The sequence below is a fragment of the Monopterus albus genome, unplaced genomic scaffold (assembly GCF_001952655.1).
Source record: "Monopterus albus unplaced genomic scaffold, M_albus_1.0 scaffold24.1, whole genome shotgun sequence".
NCBI lineage: Eukaryota > Metazoa > Chordata > Actinopteri > Synbranchiformes > Synbranchidae > Monopterus > Monopterus albus.
The window spans coordinates 1,670,444-1,695,755 of record NW_018127904.1 but is presented as its reverse complement, the minus strand read 5'-3'; the positions used below and the strand labels follow the sequence as shown (position 1 = coordinate 1,695,755).

General features: G+C 41.4%; 2 protein-coding genes and 1 long non-coding RNA gene across 4 annotated transcripts in view; 2 read left to right on the top strand and 1 right to left on the bottom strand.

Moving 5' to 3' along the window:
- trpm2 (transient receptor potential cation channel, subfamily M, member 2) overlaps positions 1-6,015 on the top strand; it is a 15,098-nt gene extending 9,083 nt beyond the window's left edge. The window contains exons 20-33 of the mRNA XM_020594685.1: positions 6-137; positions 222-402; positions 538-704; positions 1,795-1,927; positions 3,054-3,141; positions 3,261-3,345; positions 3,458-3,603; positions 3,717-3,781; positions 4,085-4,114; positions 4,195-4,281; positions 4,385-4,463; positions 4,556-4,657; positions 4,970-5,086; positions 5,267-6,015. Coding sequence (XP_020450341.1) covers positions 6-137; positions 222-402; positions 538-704; positions 1,795-1,927; positions 3,054-3,141; positions 3,261-3,345; positions 3,458-3,603; positions 3,717-3,781; positions 4,085-4,114; positions 4,195-4,281; positions 4,385-4,463; positions 4,556-4,657; positions 4,970-5,086; positions 5,267-5,383 — 1,529 coding nt within the window. The 3' untranslated portion in view covers positions 5,384-6,015. The remainder of the gene's footprint in view (positions 1-5; positions 138-221; positions 403-537; positions 705-1,794; positions 1,928-3,053; positions 3,142-3,260; positions 3,346-3,457; positions 3,604-3,716; positions 3,782-4,084; positions 4,115-4,194; positions 4,282-4,384; positions 4,464-4,555; positions 4,658-4,969; positions 5,087-5,266) is intronic.
- Positions 6,016-6,683: 668 nt separating this feature from the next.
- The window catches only part of map3k13 (mitogen-activated protein kinase kinase kinase 13), a 41,798-nt gene continuing 23,169 nt past the window's right edge, over positions 6,684-25,312 (top strand). Inside the window, exons 1-3 of one of the 2 annotated variants that reach the window (XM_020594801.1) lie at positions 6,691-6,765; positions 17,288-17,412; positions 24,455-24,532. The gene's annotated coding sequence lies outside the window, so the exon portion shown is untranslated. Of the gene's footprint in view, positions 6,766-17,287; positions 17,413-24,454; positions 24,533-25,312 lie in introns of both variants that reach the window. The other variant, XM_020594800.1, reaches the window with a different exon arrangement.
- Positions 12,679-14,511, bottom strand: LOC109957150 (uncharacterized). Its single transcript, XR_002274504.1, has 3 exons — positions 14,286-14,511; positions 13,041-13,160; positions 12,679-12,907 (listed from the first exon to the last, which is right to left on the bottom strand). It is a non-coding gene; the product is annotated as an uncharacterized LOC109957150 (long non-coding RNA).

Below are 25,312 nucleotides of genomic sequence, written 5' to 3'. Positions count from 1 at the left end.
TATCGGGGTGGTGGCATACGGTGTGGCCAAACAAGGCATTCTCATTCACAACGACAATCGGCTGGACTGGATTCTCCGCGGGGCAGTTTATGAGCCATACCTCATCATATTTGGGAATTTTCCCACAGATATTGATAGTGAGTAGAAAAAAATACCGCTTTATCTGAAGCTGAAACATTCTGTAGTTTTGTCAAGTGAAACAATCTTTTTGCTATCTGCAGAAATTCAGTTTGACATAAACTCCTGCAGCACAAATGGCACAGATCCTCTGAAACCAAAGTGTCCTGTGCTAAATGAGGACCAGACACCAGCCTTTCCTGAGTGGCTCACCATCATTATGCTTTGTGTTTACTTGCTCTTTGCCAACATACTGTTACTCAACCTGCTCATAGCTATCTTCAAGTGAGTTGTCCTCAATATCATTGTACCCTTACTCAGTCGTAGTTTTAGTAGTGTGAGTCCTAAAAGTAGCTTAGATGCTGATGTCGTATTGTTTTCACTACTTTAGTCTCTGTGTACCTTTGCTTTCTTCTGCAGCTTTACGTTCCAGGTAGTGCAGGACAATACAGACATAATATGGAAGTTTCAGAGATATGAGCTAATTAAGGAGTATCACAGTCGTCCTGCTGCCCCGCCTCCTTTTATCATCCTCAGCCATCTTTACTTGGTACTGTGCAGGCGGCCCATCGTCTGCAAAGAGTTCAGTAAGTACTGAATCATTTGTTTGTGCCTTTGCTGAAAGTAGAGTTCGTTAAATTCAATTACATCCCGAGTGAACAAACACAAAACAAACTGAACCAGCTTAAAACTCAACTTGAAACTATCGTACACACAAAATAACCAAACACAATTCCTCATCTAACAACTTTCAACATAGTAACTCATCAGGTAGAAAGTGTCTGGCAAATCAACTACAGTGTTAAAAAAGGAAAAGCAATGATCCCATCCAGACCAATTCTACCTTTTACAGCAGACTGTACTCCTCCAATCGTGACATTAGATTATATGCTGCAGACCACCTCTCTTGTTTAGCTTTATCACCTTGTTAAGAACTTGATGTTAGACTACAATGGTCCATTCCTGAGCCAAATTATGGTCTTTATATTCAGGGCCTTGAAGAAAACATGTCATATTCCCAGATCTGCTTTGGCAAAACCACCATTTTTTTCCCTTTGCGAGCTTGTACATGGATGTTTTTGCAATGGATTTTACATTAACAACCATTTGTTATCACATGACCACAGTTCCATTCTTAGTTCACATGATAAAAATGTAATAACCCCCATAACAGCTGACTATCTCCACCTGCTGGAACAACTATTTGGACCTTGTGAAGAGTTTTTCTAGGTCAAGTGTACAATTCTAACTTTTTGAATTTGTTCTTTTTTGAGCTTGAACGTTCACAGCTAATCATGGAAATAATTAGTAAGTAGAGAAAAAAGTCTTAATAGGCTACAAGAGGCACTTGCTGGATTTTACAAAGTTTTCAGCTGCACTTTGTGGCCTTCATCAGCAAGTGGAGTTTGCTCAGCCGTCCCCGAGATGCTTCAGTTTTCCTCTTGATGATTCTCTGACTGTCCAGAGACACCTGGTCAGTGACCTTTGACCCCTTTATAGGTGAAGCTGTGAATGATTTTTTGGTACCAGAAACTAAATCCCAGTTTGTCTGAAATAGACATTTATGTGCTTATGCAAATGTTGAAGTATTATTAAGGTAATAACCATAATCTGTATATAACAATCCTCATATACAGTTTGTGGTAGTGACGTCAAGCATGTGACACTGTTTTTCAGAAAATGAGCTTGATCAAACAGAGGAAGAAGAGCTTCTGACCTGGGAGGCCTTGATGAAGGACAGATATCTGCTGTCCACACAGCAGGAACAGAGCCAAAGCATGGAGGGGCGCATCCTGGACACAGCCCAAAAGTAAAATTACACAAGAATGTAGCTCAGTATCCTAATGTACCCTCATCACAAATTTAATGTGTTTGAGTTGTGAGCAGTTCAAACAAAGTGCGATTATCTTTCTCAGATGGTTTCATTCATTATTTTAGAGACAGGTGCTGACAAAACTGTCCAGCATCTTGCTGCAACTAACTTTAAAAGAAACTCTGAAACAATGAACAGAATTTTTGCAGCACATATACTGTACTGTATTTTGATTTTGATGTATCCCATTAATCATCTTCTGACCTCTTTTTAGGGGCCTGGCCCCACAGCCCCAGGGAATTTGGTTAGAAATAAACATTAAGGCTTTAAATCAACCCCTAATTAATCTCTTTTTATTAATAATGGGTCAAATGACTATGTACTGTATAATGTGACTCACTATGACAAACATACAGTGAATTTACCAATCTTGGTACTTCCCCTTAGCTCTGCAGAGCAGTTGCATTGTCTTTCAGCAAACTGTTTTGGTTTTAAGGCCCAAAGCTTTATGTGGTTCATTCTCACTGCTCGTTAGCGTTGTTTCCAGCAACAGCAAGCAGATGTTTTTTTGGCAAGAAAAGTTCCGATGAATTCAATGTGCCCAGCACCAAAGAGCAGATTAAGAAAAGTTAGTGACGTAATTGTGAACACAGTGGAACATTTGACTGCTACAATGGCAGATATTTGCTTCACTGCAGTGGGTGGAGACCAGAGCAAAGCAAAAAGAAGTGAGATTATTGGACTTTGGATTGGATTTTAAATAAATCCTAAAAATGCTGCTCTGTAACTGTTGGGTGCACACTGTGAATAGGCAACAAGACTTGTGCATATTTGCTTTCTCGACACTTTCATGTGTGTCCTTTAAATAGAAGTCTGGGGTTAGAAACTGTTTGGATTAGTTTAGCATAAAGACCAAAACAGAGATTTAGTTACCATTGCACAGAGTAAAGCTAGCTGTTTCCCCATTTCTATGCTTTTTGCTAAGCTAAGCCAAGTGGCTGTAGGTTTTCATTGCTATGGTTTCGTAAGGTTAAAATTGTACTTTGGCTGAACATAGCAAGTTTATAACATCAAGCAATCTTTGAGTCATATTCAAGCATACTGCCCTTGTTTGTTTTCTCAGGGTTACCATCATAACCGATCGACTGGAGAGTGAAGAGGAGACGAGCTCTGCTTCCATGGTGAAAAGACTGGCCCGACTGGAGAACCAGGTTATGACACACCCATATGTGTTTTGTGGAATTTCATTTCCAGATGACCCTGTGAAAGATCAGTCATCAACGTAAGCATTTATTTAAAGTATTTCACCTTCTCATGGATGCCTCATCAGGTTCTCCAGTCAACCAAAGCCCTGCAGTGGATTATGGACCACCTGAAATCTCAGGGTCATGCTGCAAAACCAGCCGAACCACTGAGTCAGCAACCAACCTCCTCATTCATTATAATTGTTAATTTACATATTTTTGTCTTCAATTTTCAATTCAACACTCTGCTATAGTTTTTACTCACTTATATTCTTCGCTGCAGCTTCAATCACAAAAGATGAAATCCCTGACACTTTAACAAATCAGCCAGAGAAAGAGAGTGAGCTCCATGTGAACGCCCGTCACTTGTGCTACCCAAACAGCAAACTCACACGTTTCCCTGTGCCTGATGAGAAGGTGCCATGGGAGGTATGTCATGTACAATTCCACTGTAAAATCACCAGCTCTGCTTGAAAAAATGGTTTAGGTCTTTTGAATTCAGTTCGTTTTCATGTCCTCTGTTTTTTTATTAATTTTTTTAGGTCAGCTTCAGCTTATACGAGCCAAAGAATTATACCTCTGAAGGCAGTGAGGACCAAGTGGATGGGTATGTATGAGAAGACCATACAAAATGTTTCCTATCAGGCTTGTTGTGTGGATAAATTTGAAGCTAAATGTTTTTTAAATCAAGAAAACTAAAGATTTGCCTATGAAAATAAAGATTTTACTAGTGAATAATGAATGGTCCTCAGTTTATCCATGCATCCCTGCTGGAGGTTACATTTTGAAATATTCTGAGCTAAACTGAATAACTTTAGCAACTAACTTTTCAGACATAAGCCAGAGTCTGCTGCAAGGCAACCTCCTGCTAAACTCCTTATCACTTCAATTGTCTTCTTTCTCCCTACAGATCAGAATCAGATGCCTTGGATTCATACAGGTATGATACAAGATAGGAAACACAAGGCAACAAATGGCACTTGCAGTAACCTTACAAGCACATATTTCCTCTGTCATTAGAAACCCAGGAGGGAGGACAGGCATCAGGGGACGAGGTGCACTCCACCATTTGGGTCCAAATCGGAATATGGACCTTGTGCTTACACGGTAGGTCATCTCATGACCTTACAAATGGAACCTTTTAAAAAGGTTGTGTCACTGCTACTGGAGTGCATGGCATGATCTCAGACTTTAAAATAAATTTTTACAGCGGGCGAGTCAGCCAGGGCAGTGTATTGGAGTACCTGGCAGTTTGGGACGAGAGCCAGGGAACGTTGACTTTACCTGGGGTGAGTCCAGATGTTGATTCATTTCAGGCGTTATTTTAATGATACAGCTGATCTCATAAATGTAAAGTTTTCTTGTGTTTTTAAACCTTCAGGGACCTGTCAAAGCTGCTGATCACCTGCCAGTGGGTCTAAAGAGAATCATGGGGAAAACTCTGTATGAAAAAATAAATGCAAAAGTATCAGAGGGAACAAAGGTAGGCCTTTCCAACACTTTAGTTTGTCTTTTTAGAGTAAATCTAGAGGGACTGTTTGGTTTACAGATAGTCAAAAAATACACCAATGAATAAAAAAACAGCAATAAGTTCAATGAAGTAAAGAAATTCACATGCAAAGGCAATGTTACTATTACTTTTGGAGGAAAGCCGTGAAACTGGACACCAGGGGGCATCCCTGTATTATCTGCAGCTGGTAACAGGCACGTTTTGTTGAAAAAAAACACAGGATTATGGAATATAAGACTTTAAGTACTTGTTAGTTGTTGCATTTGATTTGTTACTGTGTTTTAGGTGTTTGAGGGTTATGTGGACGACTGCAGGAATACAGATAATGCTTGGGTGGAAACCACCGTCCTGAACATTCACCTGGACAGAACGAGTCCATTGATGGCAGATATAAATAATATGGTGAGAACATTATTATTATAAAGTTTGAAAAGATGTAGTGCATCCATTATTTTACTTTTACGGGAAGAACTTGACTGATATGTTAATTAGTCTCCTCTGATTTCTTGATGATACTTTTGGACAGATTCAGGTCATAATTCACTGAAGTGTGTGGCTTTGTCATCATCTCCACTGTTTTAGGTGGTGCAGAGCAACAATTCTCTTCAGTGGCAGGAATTGAGCAGCAAAATGAGACTTAACTCAAGCCAAAGAGACTCTCTACGGCAAGTTGCTGAGCTGCACAACAGGAAGTTCTGATTTTCACACTGCTGTATCTATAAGCCTGTCTCTTCATCCATAGGGTTACTTCTGCCTATTAAATGTGGCCTTTTGTTAAGGCAGACTTACATTAATTCTGTTGCACTTAAAGCACCTAAGACACTGTAAAGACACAATGCTGCTGCTGCTATCTACTCAGTTCTCCTCTATGTCAAGGTGTTAGTGTATGGTGCTTTTATTTGTTTTATTTTTTTTTACATGTGACCTTCATATAATCAAGCCTCTTAGCCTTTATAATTATTAAAACGTTACCTATACTTCAGATTGACTTGACTCCCAGTGTTCTCTCACTCTGTTCTACAGAGAAATTAAACTCCAGCTGAGCATTTTGATATTCCTTTATGCATATGTCTATATGTGCTCTAGTTTTCCACAGTGTTTTTCTTCCACCAGCCAAGCATGCAGCCTTGCTTTAGTTTCGGAGCAGCCTCCGAGAGCGTGGATTGGTTCAGGCTGAGGCAGCCACATGATGCGGTATCGGTTTCACACATTTAGTTTCACACCCTCCTCATTCCCTCATTCTGGTTTAGCATCTCTAGATAAGCCCCTTTTCCTAAGACAAAAATCATTAGACTGTGATCCACACAGTGGTAACATTATGTGTGTCGTCGGTGACGCCATGAACTGACAGGTAAAGTTCCAGTGGGGGCTTGAGTCAAAGTGTCCTGCTCAACAATAAAACGTGTTACTTTATTCGGACGTCCATGTTTTTAATATTATGAGTCCTGTAAATCCCCGGTGGCTCAGTGCCATTGAAAAGAGACTATTTTTAATCACAGTGTCAGAGAGGACGTAAAGAAAGAGCTCCCACTCTGCACTTATTTCATATCCACAGAGGGCAGCTGTTCCCAGAAAAGGACTCACAGTGCGACCAGGGTTACATCTCAGGTGTCTTATGGTATCTACAACAGCGACTTATTAAATGTACAGTAGTATAATGTGGAGTAAAGAGTGATATTTCCCCCTGAGTTGTAGCGGCGATAACATGGACAGAGTCAAGTACTAAGGTAGGCTACGTGATTGTGTACCGGAGTAGATGTACTTTGCTGTATCCCAATGGACAGAAATCTCCACCTTTTCAGCTTGATCTAACAAACACTGGCTTGTTTGTGAGACGCGGTCCTACTGCTCTCTGCCCATTTTCAGAGCGAAAGCTGGGCTACGTTTTCAGCTTTTGCTGGAGTTATCCTTTCATTAGACGATCTTCGAGGACGTCGCTGTACCGCGCGGTACAGGTGGACGGGCCAGAGTGTCCGGAAGTGACGCATGACGCTCGCAAAGCCTAAACACTGGGCAGTAAATAGAGGTACGGAGAGAGCGAGAGAACAGTCCAACACCGAGGGACACAACCGACAGAAACGGTAATATTCTCCGTTCTATATGATGTATATCGAAACCCAGTATTTATAGTGTAATTAAACCATCACGTTTGAGTAGTTTTGATGAGAAAAGATTTGATTTGATTGCGGGATGAGACTGAATGTGCTGATTGGGAAAGCTGTCCTGCAGCTGTATAGGCTTTAACACGAAGACGGACTCTTACTCCGACTATTTACATTGTTTATGAATGAATTCTCAGCTACGAATCAACATCTATTACAGCACAGTATCGACACAGCAAACCTGCACAACTCGTTTAAATCAGCGGAGGGTAAACAGCAGAAGTTCTAACGCATACAAGTATTGAAAGGCTTTCATTATGTAACCAAGAGGACTTTTGAGGTCTAGAAGAAGGCTCTTCTTGTGGAGAAGGAGAAAATTATAGACTGCTAAATTATGGTGGCTGCTGAAGAAATGTTTGTTTTTGAGTGAGATACCCAGAATGTGCTTTTTGTTTAGTATTTTGACTACGTGGCTAAAAAGAGTTTGCAGTCCTGCAATAAATTGTACCTTGGTGGTGAAGGTAATAATGTTAGATTGAACCTGATGTTCATTTTTGAGGCTGTAGTTTGTGCTGCTGTTGGATTAAACTCCAGGGCATACTGAATATTAGAAACACAGTTCAACAGATTTACAAATTGGAAACGGAACAAAGCCTACAAGTGACCACTACATCTGAATTATAGGGATGTAACAATTAGTCGATCAACAGGAAATTAATGGAAAACTATGTTTTAGTAACTGAATTATCATTTTATTAACCTTATGCAAAAATGCATTTGTTTGTTGGGTAAAAGAAGACATTTGAAGATGTGACCTTGGACTGGGGGAAAGTTTTAGAAATTATTTTTCACTGTTTGATGTTTTATAGACAAAACAGTCACTTCAAGGCAGGGTTGGTGATCCTGGAAAAAACACCAAGAGAAAGCTCGATTCTGAAAGTAGACAACTGAAGAAATCCCACCCTTTTGTTCTGACTTTGCTCCAAAACACAATGCGCACTGCCAGACTACTACTTAGAGGTTTCAGGAAAATAACAAATGCCTGCCAAACAAAACAAAACTAAAATACAGACACTGTGGTGTCATTTTTCAGCCACTTTTGTTCCCTTAGTTGTCACCGTCATTCAAAAGCCAACACCAATGTTCATTCTGGTTTTACTTCTTGCAGCATCCAACTTCTTTTTAGTTGTAACTTTTTGAATACAGTGTTACCCGCCCACACCTGAGGCCCCAAACTGTAGTTGGGAGCCTTGGTACATGGCTAAGTTGCTTTATCCTGGACTCAAAGACGGTAACTAGCCTTAGAAGTCCAGGCTTTTCTGGTGAGGAGAAGTGAAGGGGGAGGCCAGCTAGCCCCATTCAAAACATGGGCTTTATTTTGTCTTGGTAACACGAACACCGCATGTGGCCTCTGATGCCCGTTACAATCCTATCTATACACTTAGAGCTGGCTGCATGTAAAAGGAGTCTGTTCTGTGCGGCCGTCTTCTCACTGTCATACTGTCACACTGCTTGAAGGTCACAACATTACCTGTAAGGCTGTATGTGTTAAAAAGTGAGGCCTGGCCTGTAACAACGGTCTCTGCTTGTAAAAGAAAGCTGCTGTGGGTACCTTCTCTTGCTAGCTTTAGCTATCAAAACAGAGTGGTAACATGTCTGTCAGCAAGTGCAATGTCTTGTGGGAGACTCTTGGCTCACACATTGAGTGCAAGGGAAGACTGCATGCAAGTAGGAAGTAGGTTGACAGGCAGGTAAGGCAACCAGTGGTTTCGCTTGGGACGAGTAAAATTATTGGTCAGGCGTTTTTGAGCCCTGCTGCTGTCACAGATGATGGATGTTCTTTCTTTATGTGGTCGGTGCATTTAATGGATTCACTGCCATCAGGATGAAAAGAGAAATTCAAGAAATGTAACAAAAATGCTTCTGAAATGACTTGCCAACCCTTTAACAGAGAAAACAATCTGCAGTTTAATCAATAATGAGTATTAGTTGCAGTCCTAATGAAGTAATCCAAGTCCTAACAAGTCATTATGCACTCCCACTTTTTTTCATTGTACTATAAAATGGTAATTGGCTTTTAAAAAGTGTAGTTACTACTTTCAGGTGTTTTGAATCTTGTCAAGTTGTCTAGAGTCACCTGATTCAAGATGTGTGTCTGAAACTACAGCGTATAAAAATTACTGTGACATTGAATCAACACCTGTCCAAGAGAAACAGCTGACCAATAAAATCATCATGAATGTGTGAGTTATTGCAGGACAGTTGTATCAGACTGTATTAGTTGTATCAAATGAATTAGTGATGTCCAGGCAGTGGTGATTGCCTCTCTGTCTTCTGTCAGCTGTGGGACAGGTCACACTCACCCCCCGCATACTCTACATGAGAGCAGCTTTCGTCAGCCATCTGACACAAATCAAAGTCAGTCATTTGTCTGTCTTTCACAAAGACTTGATGTCACAACAGTTTTATGGTTTGACTGCGTTTCATTTCGGTCAGACGGTGAGAAGGGTCACACGTGTGACTGAGGGATGCTGTCTTTTGTCACCGCAGCAGCCTCATTGTGCTGAGTGGGGCATTTCCAGCAAGTGTCCATATGTGTCACTAATGGCTTTGCCTCTTTTGTAACTACAGTGTGCCTGTAGTGCAGTTGCAGGGCAGATGTATTCCCCCACTAACACTGCTGAAAGCTCCTAGGAGTTCTCTGTGTTTAACTGTGGCATAAAGACACAGTTGCCTTTTGAAGCTCTGTAACATATTTTTTATTATGTACCAGTAGCTCGTTTCCTGAAAGGAGACCATTGGCATTGATCCCAATCTGTGCCACCAACAAACAATGAGCAGATTGTTTTTCTTTTCAACAAGATGTGGTAGTGAAGGCGTGACTTTGCATTCAAGCAGAAAAGACAACATCCGTTTCATTACCAGGTATATGGTATTTACAGGCCATTAGCAGCAGGTATGACGACTGCTCAATGAATGAGGCTGGCAGTATCCTGTGTGGAAGTAGCTGGCAGCAATTTTATTAATTGTTTAATCAAGCAAAAATTGCAGTTGTGTGATTGCAGCTCCTCAAATGTGAAGAGTTGCTGCTTTTCTGTTTTCCTGGATAAAATAGAACAAATTGGACTCTGAGAATTGACTAAATGAATAATCAAAGAATGAAAAAAACTGATAGATTATTTGATATTGAAAATGTTAGTTAGTTGCAGCATTTATTTACTCTTTTTCTTATTGTCAACCAATCATATGAAAACACCAAAACCAACAATATATTACATTACTGTAGTAACCAACAGTTTTCTGTTGTTGTCCAGAAACTATTAGAAACACTGTTGACATGTTCTTTTATTACCAGAAGCTTGGTCACTGTTTATTTTGGCTCAGTCCCACACACAGTGCACTGAATACTCACTAGAGCATCAAATGTGTATTCATCCACAGCTGAAATTAATCCTAAACAAAGGTGCTTTTCAATTCTCTTTGAGCAAAATTGAGCAAAAGAAGTTAGAGAATTTAGGAAATTACTTAGCTTTTAAAAAATAAATCATAATATATATTATAATAATAATTTAATAGAATATCTAGCTCTGTAGAGATGGTCGTTGCAGCAGTAGACAAAATCTCAAGTTCCACGTAGTATCTGTTCTGGAGCTTTCAGTCACATCACTTGACCTTCATCAGCACGTTGTTTGCCCAGATGTTCAGATTTCTGAGCACTTTAGGGGCAGAGCAGGTCCTGATGCTGGCGTAGAGACAGGAAACTGCATCTATGTAATTGACATGTGTAGCGATAGCAGGACGCAGCCTCGCAGCTGGTCTGATCTCTCTAATCCTGGCCCCAGAGACTCAGCTTGTTTGTTTTGGGTCACATTTGTACAGCTTAATGAACAAGCTTGTTGGTGTGTTTCATGAGATAAAACATGTCAGGTTTTAACAGGTCCTCGGTGGAAGATCCAGCCATCAGGTGCTGTTATTGGGAGTCTTGTCGGCCTCCACTCCCCTTTCCACCCCCAGGCCGCCTCCTTTTTTCCTTACTGATGTTTCTGTAATGATGCTGTCTGAGCTCCACAGGCCCAGCCTCATCTCTTCCTTAGCTTACTGTGCACCACATGCGGGGCCAGCTTGTCACACTGAGTGCCCGCCTGCATGCCTCACATCTATATCAGACCACTAAATGCCAATAAGGACAACTCAGCTTGATTAACAAAGTAAGCATCTTCTATCTTCCAGGCAGCTGTGTTTTTTGTTGTTGTTGTTGTTGTTTTGTTTTTTGGCAGCTTTCCTGAAAATAGGGCTGCCATTTGTCACAGGGTTTATAAGACATTGGCAGACGCTCTGCTGGTCAGCCTGTTTGAGGATTGGGATTCTGTTGAGAAGTGGGTTCAGCCCAGCATCTTTTTATATCTGAGCAGGGGTGTTCCAGTTGTCACTGTGAGGGGGCTAGATAAACACAGCATTGTCAAACCCTAAATGTGGTCGGGCTTTGCTCCTAATATTATGCGGGCTTTACTTCCTGAAGCAGTGGTGGGTTATTCTTGGACAGCAGCCTGCTGGTTAGTTTGCATCTGCACTGTCATGTCTAGAAATTGATAACTTTATCTTAACATGTGGCCAAACACCATGAAAAATTGTTAGAGGAGACCTATTTACAAGAGAAGGTTTGTTTAAGTGGAAGCTTCTGTAATGTTTTGGTCGTGTGTTTGCACTTGAAACATACTCCTCTCTTGTGATGTGTCTGCAAGCTGAGCTTCTATAATTACCGCTGCCTGCAGCGCCTCATGGGGAGCATATTACACACAAGTGGAGGGGCAAGAACCAGACCATAGTGTATCTGAGTTGTCTCAGACCTCTGATGTGTGCATGTGTAGAGTAATATATGAATGCACAGTTTCTCCTTGATTATGGTATTAGATGATTTTTCTAATGCAGTCACAAGGTGCAACATGCTACACCTGAGTTGTCTCAGACCTCTGATGTGTGTATGTGGAGAGTAATGTATGAATGCACATTTGCTCATTGATCATGGTATTAGATGATTTTTCTAATGCATTCACAAGGTGCAACATGCTACATGTGACCAAAGCAAATGTTAAACTGGAACAACACAAGCTCAAGTGAGAAGCAGACTGTACAGTATTGACTGCAGCCTGACAGGTGTTTTTTAAAGTGAATACCACTTTTGATATTTGAGAGTTTCAAAATTTGTTCCATTTTATCATAAACAGAACTCGGTCTACCACAGAGATGCACTGATTGATCAGCAGAGATCGGAAACGAACTGGTTTCAGTGCGATTGTCCTTGACCAGTGACCAGCTGAGATTTCCAATTCTTTGCCTATCGGTTTTAGCAGCACAACAGTCTGTCGTGCGTGCGGTGGCACAGACCAAAAGTGTAGCCTGTGCAGCGCATAGCATCTTGCGTGCAACTTGAGGCTTGCACTCTTGTTTGTGACAGGTGCGTATTGACTTGGGCACTGGAGGTGCTTGGCGTACAAACATGTTTTGTACACACAGAGGAGGCTACAGAAACACCTCGGAGAAACTACATCCAAATCTCTGACAAATAGTACACAACGAGAGATTTACTGGCTACACATGAAATGCATGTATATGTACAGTGTATTCAGCCTGTGGTAAAACACAGTACACACTACACATGCTTAAAAAAAACTGTGCTCAGTTGGACTGATGGAATAGACATTCTTCTGTTTCCATTACCGGTTGCACCTGTTTATATTTGGAGAAGTACAAATATTGTACTCCGTCTTTAGTTGGAGGTTTTTAAAAGGAAAGTGAGAGAAAGACGTATGTAAAATGTGAAACCTTAAGACATGTTTTATTTTTATTACAATTGAATTTTTCATTAAATTAAAGCTACAAAATGACTGTATGTTATTTATAGTTCTTAAGAAAGAAAATCAGAATCAGCAGGTCAGACTTAGACAAAATCGGAATTGGCTAAGAAAATTGCAGTCGTTGCATCTCTGCTACTACAGTTAATCGTCAGAAAAATAATTGCCAACAGATAATCAGTTAATCTTTAAAGACATTTAGAGCGAGGCTGACAGAATGGAAAGAAAGGTATTTACACATCCTGGACGAGCCCCCGGTTTGTTATAACCTGACAAGTGACAAAGGAGGAAGACCACTCAGTTAATGAAATGTTTCAAATATGAATACAAAAGGTTATGTCTGTGAAGTGTATGTGTCTGTCTGTATGAGTGGGTCAGGGGAAGTGAGGGAGAGGATCTTACATGTCTGATGTACAGACTTCTGAGCCAAGCATCCTCAGGTGGGCTGCTTCTCCAACAAGGTCTCAGCTCCACCCTGTGACTTCCTGGAACAAAAGGAAAAGCACGACGACAGGGCCAACCCTGAGGCCGTCACAAAATGACCATGCTTAATGATGATGGCACTGTTAGCAGAGTATTAGTCTTGTTTTTCACATTATTGTGCTGGCATGATGTGCAGTGCATTCTTCCAGTACAGTTAGTGCTGTGCCCTGCGGCACCCTCTCGTCTTTTGTACAGCTGTGACCCCACATATTCATCTAACCTCTCACCCCAGTGAGCAGCAGGCACTAGCAGCAGCACCGTACAATACACCACACATAGCTACACATGTGTCAGCAGGCCCACTCTTTATAACAGCCTTCTTTTTGGAGGAAGGAGGAGGTGAGGTGTGTAGGAACATGACGTGTCGGCATAATTCTCTTTAGTTAAATACACAAAAGCAAGAAGCCCGGCGAGCCTTTGTAACATTTTATGTTATCTGAGACTTGCTGCTGTGTTCTGCATACAGTCCTATACAGTAAATCACTCTGAATCACCAGGTGCATTAAACAGGGAGGACCACACAGCCAGACATTTCTGCCCGCTGCTCCTCATCTGTTTGCACCTGCAGTTGTGTCTGAACTCATGATACTCATCAGATTGTTGTTTAGGATCCTCCGGGACTGTTGAACAGTCATTGTTATGTAATTTCCTCTCAGCGGGGATTTGGTCCGGCTGTGCGTTGTTGGTGGGCTTGGCACAGTAATCTGACAAGCATTATCACTCTGAGTCAATGGCTGTTGTGTGCACGACTCGCTCATTCACACTCCCCTTTATAAAATCATCCGATCAGCTGGGCTGGCCTGTTTGTCATCCTCCTTCATTCTTGTGCATTTTTTAAAATCTCTCATCTGATCTAAAGCACAAAAGTGAAACTGACCTATGCTTTTTCTTTCATCCGCTGTAAGAAAATTTATGGAATATTTACTTACTGCATTTGTCATTGTAATTGCATGGTAGTGGTTTTTTTGGTGACACTGCTAAATAATTAAATACTAATTTTTCTTTTACATTTCTTTTTCTTTCACCAAACACCATGTGATAGCCACACAGACTGAGCAGGCTTCTGTGGATGTCTTATTTATTTGTCAGTAATCATAGCTGAGTGTCCGTCCCTGGCTGCTGTGTGTGAAGGCAGATTGGAAAGCTAAACCACTGTTAGCTTACGTGTGCGATGGTGATTTTTCTCTTATTCATGTTGGGGACACAGGAGCTGTCAGTGCTGTTGTTCCGCTGCTGGTGAAATAGTAATGAGTGTGTATAACAGCCGAGCCAGTGTGGTTTACGGCTCTGTTGCGCTTGGAGGTGAGGCCAGGGCACATGGAGCGCTGACTGGCCACACATCAGATCTGTGTGTCGGCGATGGAGACAGAAAAGGAGGCTTTGGCCACTGCTGGAATAAAGAGAACTGAGGTCAGACTCTTATTAGCTGTATCTTTGGTTTGGAAATTTTTAAAAGAGGTTGTCCAGAGTTTATTTGCCCATGTACAGTAAAACATCCAAACCCTCTGAAAACAGAGTAAGAAGGGAGACGTTTTGGAAAAGAAAAATGTAAAAAAAAAAATGTTTGGATTCAAAACTTTGAGGCTTTATTCCATGGAAGACCGGTGCTTGAAAGACATTTCTGAAACTTTTGGATCAAGTAATGTAGAATTATTATGACAATCGTGATGGTTCTGACACTAACCTCCAAGACACTGCATGATAAGGCTGCAGCTAATCATCATTTTCATTGTCAGTTAATCTGCCTGTTATTTTCTTCGTTAATTGATTGAGCCATCTAGTCTGTAAAATACCAAAAATAATGACAGATTGGACTGAGGAAGCAGCAGGTTTAAATAGCTCCCACTAGGCCTGGACTGCACCAAGTGCCCAATACAGGAAAGGGGGGAGTTTGGGAGAAATGTATTGTTTATTTGTTGGTAGCTTATGTTAGAACTTTATTTGTCACGTTATGTTAATTTCTTTATATTTAAAGGAAATATTTAGTTGAGAGCAGACTGTTTGGTGTTTATTAGTTGATTCCTTTGGTAGTGTCTTTAGTTGACCCCTTGTGTGTGTTATTGGTTTGGCCAGCCAATATATATGTTCCCTTGTGTGTGTGTGTCGTTTGTCAGGTCAGTTGGTTTTGTTGAGGTATTAGACAGTTCAGTTTGCTGTATTTTGAGTTTCCTTATCTTTTGTCGACCTCTTTTAGGGCCCAATTTATCTGATGTTAATTTTGTATTTTTCCTTCCTTTTGGGTTAATAAAAAGCCCATTGTTTTGAACTTTGGAAGCTGTGTCTTTTGCCTTACTGCTTGGTCCCTGACAACTATACACCTATTCCAATTTCTCAGAGCTCTTTGGATCATCGTTTTTTGGTCCAACAACAAGTAGAGAAAACAAAGATATTCAATTTACAATTACTGATATGACAAAGTAAAACTGCAGATATTCTCACTGAGAAACTGGTACCATGGACATGTTGGCACCTTAGCTTGAGAAATGACTGAAAGGATGAACTGATTATCAAAGTAGTTGTGTATATATATATTTTTTTTAAGAAAAAGCACCAAATATTCTCAGGTTTTTGTTTCTTTACTGAGAAGATTTTGTTTTACAAACTGAATATCTTTAGTCAGGACCTTTTGTCAAAAATAAAAACCAAAACAATTTGAACATTTCACCTTGGCTTGAGACAAATTATCACCACCCCTCTGTTCATCTCAAGTGAAGACTTAACACCAGACACAGGTTGCTGTGCTGGAGGGCAGTTTCCACCTGAGGAAGCTGTGATCAAAGTAGAAACAAATGAGCTCAGGTATCAGCTGCTCTGCCTGTCACTCTCCCCAGTTATTTGAAACATTTAATTAAAGTTAAATGAATCACTCGCATATTGCTCACATGTATCTTAAACTGGGTTTTATTTGCTGCTGAAAATTTTGTCTGATAAGTTATTGTCAATGCTTTTGATTATTAATACAATCAGTATTTATTAAAGCTAATACTGTGGTATTGGTTCAGTGAAATAATTGCATCTTTAAAAACCATGGGAAAGCCTCTTCAGCTTCTGACTGACTGGCTAATTCTGAGACCTGCAATGATGCAACTCAAAATATGGCTATGAATATGTCATGATATATTACTGCTAATCCTAGAACTGGAGCTTTAAGGTCTGTGATCATGTTATGATTTTCTGAGAAGACGAGTACAGATTCAAGTATGTTTGGAAATGTAAAAGTCAGTACGTGTGACTTTTTGACCTTGCATTTGGATGTCTTGTACAGAAAAGTACTGATTGCTGGAGTGGTCTGAAAGCTGGCTGTTAAAAAAATACAATAGTGCATTATCACTAAAATGTGAAAAGATTCAAAACTGTACCATCTTAGAAAAGTTGTATTGTTGAAGTGCATGGTGTTTGGTGTATAAACAAACCGGTTAGACTACACTGAAAAGACATCCTCACTGCAAGAATAGTTTTTCTGTGATCACCGCAACAAAAAATGTGATCTCACTTGTGACTTCCAGTTAAGAAGGCTATCTGCATGAAGAAGGATATAAATCTGTGAACGCTACAGTTTTCAGTTTTGGCATGGGTTGTGTCTAGTGAAACGTGGGTTCACATGGAAAGGAACTGCCTAATCAAGATTGTGAGAATTCATATTGATGGTTGCAAAGCATCAGTAAGCATTCTATTTTATATCAGTTGGTTGGAGGTGTTTCTAGTTTCTTTTCGTAATACAATGTAGCCTTGCTTCTTTCGACATTGAGCGCAGTCTTGTGATCTGCTGACCTTTGGAATATGGGCCACAGAGCTTGATGCTCTCGCTTAGCAAACATGTCAGGTATTTGAACTGCCTACTCCTGTGGATATGTCTGTCTTTTTGTCAGTATTTAACTAGAACTCCGTTCTGGGGAATTCCCTGCTGTGTTTTTATATTGTACAGAGTCCATGTTTACAGGAGTGTGTCTGCAGAAGCAGGGCAGGAAAAACTGGTTACACCCACTCTTGTTCTCTTGAGGAATGCTTGACACTTAATTTTAGACTTTGCATTAAAGGTGTAGTTTTAACAGACCCCACAATCAGGCAGCACACTCATCATTCCCTACTGTCAGTCCCATTAGAGCCCAGCATCCTAGGCTATCTGCACCGTGACTCATTTCATTGTCATTTCGCACCATTTATAGACAGTGTTTGGACGCCTCCGCCTCGCCCCAGGATGCCAGACCAAATCCTCTGGCAGTGTCTCCCACTGGGGTGCGCCCCCTGCCCCCACCAGTCATCCTCCCCAGAGGTCTGAAAGGAGTCCAAGGTGGAGCATCTGTTCCTCAAGCCTTTCCTTTCACCCGCAGGCTCTTCCTCTCAGTTGTTCCGTTTTGATAATCTGTGATCACAGCCAGTCTCAATCCCTGCCATTACCTCTCTCACACACAAACGCACACACCTATACTGTACAATACAGACAAATAAATTACCACCACTTACCTTAGTCTGTGTTGCAACCCTTTCCTCTCCAGTCTTTTTATTATGTGGTGAATCAAACATTCAGCCAGTTTCCTGATGTCAAAATAAAATATTTTTGCTAGTAGTGATGGGTCGATCCACGTTTTCTGTTCTGATCTAATTTCGAAATGAGCTCTTTCATTCCAATAAAATAATCGACACTTACACACTAAATATTAAATATGAATAATGAAGGATGAATAGAAACGGGACATAAATTTCACAGATTCAGGAGCAAGGCCATTTGGCCTTCAATTTCATACATTGCCACTTGACTGGGAACTAAGGCCTGTTTAACACTGTTTCCCTTGGCGCCATCAGTGGTCAGGACTAGGATAAGGTTAGATTCACATTAAGTTACTAAGGGGAAACACTGAACTAGCACAATACAAACTTACACCTTCTCTTCATTGGTTGTATTGTACGATAGAACTGTACCCCGCACACTGGCTTTAGCTGTCTAATATTATTTGCTAGCAGTGGTGCCAACTCCTCGTTAAGGAAAGTAGGTATTGGCTGTCCTAAAAGTCGCTAGAAGTTTGCTTGTTTTTTTTTATTTTGCCATTGAAATAGGCCATCACTTCTCAAAATAACTTCATGACTTCAGTGCTTTGTCTAGAGCCACATTACATAAATCAATTTTGTCCCGTATTGTTAAGTGTTAGAACATCAAATTTAATCAAAAGACTTATGTGGAGCTCTACGTCCATTCCTCCTCCTTTATCCGGGCTCAGTGGCGGCTTTGCGCATGCGTGATTCATTAGCAGTCTGGATGTGGAGCGGGTCTCCTCTCTGCTCTGACTGTAGCTGGAACTGCAGCGAGGCTACTATGAGAGCTTTGGGACGGGGGAGGCGCTCATGGCAGTACCCGCTGCTCGTTGAGGACAATAACTGCAGAGTGATACGTGCTTTCATGTCAGTCTCCAAAACACCAGAAAAGTCTCCAATAACACCAGAAAAAGTCACTAGATTTGTCGCCAGTTGCTTTTGACAAAAAAAGTCGCCAAGTTGGCAACAATGGTAATTCCACGTTTCAATTCCCATTATGCATTGCCTCAAGAAACAGCCAATCACTAAGCTTCATATTCTGTGTCTATGGGGATAAAGAGGTGTGGTCATGACTAAAAATATTTTTAAGCGATTTAACTTAGTTATTCACACATTGCATTACTATCAAATGCAAGTATATTCTACTACAAATGAGTGCAATGGAACTTAAATCATTTGTGTACATTGTAATTGATTGTTTAATTAGATATGAAATCCATGTATGACAATGTACAAATAAACTGGCAAAGGACTGTATTCAGCCAAATATTTCAGATTTCTCAGGCACACTGGTTGAGCAGTGTAATCCCACACCTCCATTTTTATTTTCAGTTCATGGAAAACTATGAAGATAGTTGAGCCCTATGGCTCAGGTTTAAATAATGAGTTTAAATGTGCGTGTGTGCGTATGTGTGGTGTCCAGTAGCAACCATTTGCCTATGACGTGCATTCCAAAGACACTTGCTGTGATCTCTGAACACATCAGCAGTTAGAAAACTCTCTCAGACCAAACTCTACATCAGACCACACTCTACATCAGACTAAACTACAGAAAACCAAACTGCACAGTCAGCTCCAGAGCAGTTAGAAGATTAATTATCAGACCAAATCACACAGTGAGCAAGAGAGATAACAAATCTTGTTAAAATGCCTAACTGCAACAGAAGAAAAAGTGGAAAAAGCAGAATTACCCTTAAAAAACACACCAGGCAGGCTGGGAATGAAGGCAATGAATTCTTTGACACACCAAAAAGAATACATCGTGCAAGAATGAGGGAGATGAAGTCTTCCACTTCGACAATGACTCTGAAGAGCTTGTCAGTGATAGTGAACAGTCAGACTTGTCTGACAGTGACCAGACTGCCACCAAAAAGTCATCTGTGGTACCAGCAAAGAAGGTAAAACCCCAGTGTACTGATAAAGCAGTCTACCAGGAGGACAAAATGCCTCCCAGCTGGCTGTGGCCTGTTAACCCAAGGAAAATGAATTTCCAAGGGGTGGCTGACCAGAAGGCATGCCTGCAGCACAATGGCACAGACGTTAAACAGCAGGCACAGGACAGTGTCATAAGCAGAAAAGGCAGAATTGCCCTTAAAAAACCTCAGCAGTCAGGACAAGAATAAGGGGAGTAAATTTGTCTAGATATGTTTAAGAAGACAGGATGATGAAGGCAGAAGTACCCCTCAATATGTTGTCATGAAGGACAGGAATAAGGGAGGTAATGCCCTTCACTTAGGCAATAAGTCTGCAGAATCTGACTGTGACAGGAGCCAAAATGTCATCCAAGAGCCATCTGTGGTACCAGCAGACAGTGTGAAGCAGTCTACTGAAGAAGCAGCCAGCCAGGCAGACCAAAAGCCACAGCCTGTCAACCCCTGGAAAAATGTTAATTTCCAACAGGTGGCTGACCAAGAGACCTGCCTACAGCAAGCACAGAAGGGCAAGAATCAGAGCATTCAAACTCAGAAGAAGGCTTCCTGTTTTAGAAACCTAGGTGTTAGTGAACTGAATGTTCCACCTGCACTACAGCCAGCTATGACAACCAAAATCAGTGCACAGACTGCTGTTAACAATGAAAAACTCTTTGCAGAGACAACCAAAGCACAATCTGCTGATAAGAAGACCAGCAAAGAGTTTGAGGTCTGCTCAGAACAGACCAAAGAGGGCCTTCGTCACATCCCTGAGCTTGACCTACATCTGCTCATTCGCACAAAGGATGAGAAGATATCTGAGCTGGCTAAAGAAAAGGTTGCCTTGGTCAGAGAGGTTGAGCAAAAATGCTCAAAAATAAAGAATATGAGAACCTTAAGACCCAGAAATCCCCGTGGGAGGAGGAGAGGTCCCACATCCTCACTGAACACATGGACGTAACCTCCAGTTTGAAGGCAACATTGACTCAGGATTTGGAGAACAAAAGATGCTAGTGGGAGAGTGAGAAGACAAGCCTCCTTACTGAGCACACAGAAGCAACCTCCAGACTAGAGGCAAAGTTGATCCAGGCAGAAACACACCTGGAAAAGGAACGAATCCAGTGGAATCTGGAGAAGTCCCGCCTCATTAATGAGACCATGTTCACAACCTCCAAACTAAAGGCAGATTTGAATCAGGCGAAAACAAATCTGGAAAATGAACAAGACCAGTGGAATCAGGAGAAGTCCTGTCTTCTCACTAAACACATGGAGGCAACCTCCAGTTTGAAGGCAACGTTGGCTCAGGACTTAGAGAACAAAAGATGCCAGTGGGAGAGTGAGAAGTCCCACCTCCTTAGTGAGACCAAGGATGCAACCAACAAACTAAGGGCCGATATGATCCAGGCGAAAACGGATCTGAAAAATGAACGAGCCCAGTGGAATCAGGAGAGGTCCTGCCTCCTTGGTGGGACCATTTTCACAACTAACAGACTAAGGTCGGATATGATCCAGGCAAAAACACATCTGGAAAATGAATGAGCCCGGTGGAATCAGGAGAAGCCCGGCCTCCTTAGTGAGACCAAAGTTACACTCTCCAGACTAAAAGCAGATTTGAACCAGGTGAAAACAAATCTGAAAAATGAAAGAGACCAATGGAATCAGGAGAAGTCCTGCCTCCTCACTGAACACATGGAGGCAACCTCCAGTTTGAAGGCAACATTGACTCAGGACTTGGAGAGCAAAAGCCAGTGGGAGAGTGAGAAGTCCTGCCTCCTTACTGAGCACAAAAAGGCAATCGCCAGTCTAAAGGCAGATTTAATCCGGTCGAAAACAGCTCTGGAAAATGATTGAGTGGTATCAGGAGAAGTCCCGCCTCCTTAGGCAACCTCCAGTATAACGGAAAATTTCATCCAGGACTTGGAGAGTAAAAAAATGCCAGTGGAAGGAGGAGAAGTCTTGTCTTCTGGCCAAGCACACAGTGGAAACCTCCAGCTTGAAGACAGATTGGATCCAGGTGAAAATAGACCTGTACAATGAATGTCTCCAATGGAATCAGGAGAAGTTCCCTCTCCTTAGTGAACACAAGGAGGAAACCTCCACCCTGAATGCAGCATTTCTTCAAACACAGGAACACCTGGACAATGAAAGGCTCCAGTGGAATCAGGAAAGGTGCAGCCTCCTAGAGTCTGTCAGGACCATTAACCAGGCTATGTGCCTAAAGGAAGAAAGACTGCAGTCTATGGAGGTATTTGTTGAAAAACTAAAAACTTTGGAAAGTCATATGGAGGAGGTTCAGAAAAATAGAAAGAAAAAATCCATGAAGAAAAGATTCCTAAAGATCTTCAGGCCAAGCTGCAGCAGGCCCACCTCCTGATTTGGTAAGTCTTCTGCCAACCTGAACAGACAACACCATCAACTCTGACATCACACATTTACATTTAATAATTTTCTTGAATGCATGTATTACTATTACAGGGCGGCACAGCAGAACAGTGGTTAGCACTGTTGTTTCATAGCAAGAAGGTTCCGGGTTCGAGCCCCGTTCGACTTGGTGCCTTTCTGTGTACAGTTTGCATGTTGTCCCTGTGCTGCGTGTGTTCTCTCAGGGTGCTCCAGCTTCCTGCCACAATCCAAAGACATGCAGCTTAGGTTGATTGGAGACTCTAAATTTGCCCCCAGGAGTGGTTGTGTACCTAGATACACAACCACAGGGGTTTCACGTCAGTGACTTCTGTTCCGGTCCCAAGCCCAGATAAATAGAGAGGGTTGTGTCAGGAAGGGCATCTGATGTAAAACCGTGCCAAATTACTCATTTAAGTAATGGGAACAGCCAAAAGTAAGGTAGTAGTACATGTAATAAAACAATGTAAATAAAACAAAAGAATGTTTCAAAATGCTGGTGGTGGAGTTCATTGTAACTATCTTATATGCTTATTTGAATTAATGCTGAGTAGCTTGTGAATTTTTCACCTGGGTTCAATATTTTTTTATGGTTATCTTTATTTAATTTTATTGATCTGATTTTGAAAAGTATTAGCTAAGTTTGGGTCATATAGTCACAAGAAAAAGTATTGGCACTATTTTCAATTTCTTGGTTTTCTGCATAAATTGGTCATTGAATGTGATTTGATCTTCACCAAAATTACAAATATCAACAAACACAATATTTCTATGCTAATAAAACATATGCCATGGCATTTTACCCACTAAGACCAATTTTAACCCAAAGGTTTTTTAGCCAGTTATCATTTCCTTTTTAAATGCACCTTAATATACTCAAAATAAAACACACTCACTGTATTTTGAATGCAAAACATGAATTTAGTTAAAATTCCAATGAAAAAAATTAAATGTATATACAACTTGTGAAATAAAATAGGGCCCACACACACTCTCACTCTGCTAATTAAAATAGTTCTTGAAATAAACAAAAGTCGTTGCAGGCCTGAGTCGATGCTTGTGTGCGTTGTGGTCTCAAACTGAGTGACCCTTTCACCTGCAAAGCAAGCCAAAACAAATTCTGAATGTACGTGCACAGTTTTACTCACAACCTCCATGGACAGTCAGTTGGATGAACTGGTTACTGGACAATGTTGGAATGATAAGATGAGGGGAACACACGCAGACAACAGGCGGCATCAACAACTAGGCGTGGCGGCAACGTACTGTAGCTGAACTCCAGGTTATGCGACGGGATTAAAAACAAAAGCCCAAGGAATGTCTCCGGGTCCAAGTCCTTCAGCGAGCACACACAATGTCTCTTAGTCAATTTTCTCAACTAAAAGTCTCTTCACACACTCATGCTGAGCTTGTGGTGAAGAAGGAGCTGAGCTGTAAGGCGAAGCTCTCGATTTACTGGTCAATCTACGTTCCGACTCTCACCTATGGTCATGAACTTCGGGTCATGACCGAAAGGGCAAGATCCCGGATACAGGCGGCCGAAATGAGCTTCCTCCGCAGGGTGGCCGGGCGCACCCTTAGAGATAGGGTGAGGAGCTCGGTCAGAAGCCGCGGGGAAGACCCAGGACACGCATGAGGGACTATGTCTCTTGGCTGGCCTGGGAATGCCTCGGCATTTACCCGGAGGAGCTGGAGGAAGTGTCTGGAGAAAGGGAAGTCTGGGCACCTCTGCTTAGACTGCTGCCCCCGTGACCCGGTTCCGGATAAGCGGAGGAAAATGGATGGATGGATGGATGGATGCTGAGCTCAATTAATTTTGCAGTTAGCTTACAGCATACAATAGAATTAGCCAGGTACATTAGCATCAATTAGCAAGCCATATAGCAACACCATTAAAGCGAATGCTAACATGCCAGCAGGTGGCGATAATGCACCTTAGGTTGGCTTGCAAACCGCCAATAAACACCATTAGAAGAAGAAAAAGAATCCTAATATGCCACTAGCGATCTTGTACACCTCTGTATTACACTTTCTGAGACAGATAAACATGTCATCACAAAGCATTTACCTTCAGAAATCTCCCGTTACACAGCGGTAAACTCTGCATTCACCAGATAATGAGAATATCCTCCGGTAGTTTAACTCTTGTCTGTGCGCCAGGTCACCGTCTGTCCTTTCTAAGATGTATGGTATGGTAAGCCCAGTTTCATTTTTGCCAGCACTGGATTCGAACTCGGGATCCTCTGAATTTCTCTTTCCAATTTTTGCCCCCTTCTTCTCCTTTTACAGACTATTCTTCTCCAGCTTTGACATCAATATCGAACCGGATACCGGTATAGGATTGGATCGGGCCCATCTCTATTTGCTAGCACTCCATTCGTGCATTATTTTTGCAATGCACTGTATTCATTCATTTAAATCTTTAATCTGTATAATGTTTATCCTGTCACTCACCCATATGAACTTGTTTCCCTGCTCTCTGTGTGTATGCAGGTGAAAAGCAAGGTGGAGCCAAACCCTTGCAAGAATCGCACTGCAAGACCTCTGAGATGCTCAGAAACCATCTGACAGGTCAGTACACGGACACACATGCACACAAATGTACTGAGAAGTTGAATAGCTGGATAAAGAGGTTATACTGACAGTAAGTGACAGACACTCAGTGACCTTTGGGGGGAGAGATTTTTCTGACATTCTGGCTCTGACCTTTTCATTTTTCTGACTGCCATAGCTCTAATTTTTTGAGGAGAGACTTGTCGGGTTGTTTGATTTGAGGTTTGAGAGCTCTTTCGTGACAAAATTCAGCTGATATCAACATAAATAGTACAGGCTATATGCTGAAATGTGGTTTCATACTCTGTAAAAACATCAAATGCTGAAGTCTGTCAGTGTGTGAATTAAAATGTGTGATTAAAAACATGATTCCAATCCCATGTCTATACTTTAAATACAGGAGCAGGTCTGAACTGTCTGCGTGTGACTGTATGGGTTGTATGTTCATTTTGGGGGCCACTTTCTAAGAAGGCATCATTTATAACAGGTTTTTATGTTGCATATATACTTTACTGTTGCTTTATAGATCAGTTGTAAGTAAGTAAGAACTATTTTTTGATTACCACAAATATCATCTTAGAGGAAGATGTTAGAAAAAAACACCATCATGTCAGGTTTGCTCGGCCGCTCTGGCCTCCCTCACCTTTCCTACTGTCTCTTGCCCATTAACACTAATCACGTTCACCTGTTCCTCACTCCCTTATCACCAGCTGCACTTGATTAGGTTGCTCACTATATTACCCGGTTTCACTCCTCAGTCACTTGCCAGTTCGTTCTAGTCTCTAGGCCATTTTTTCT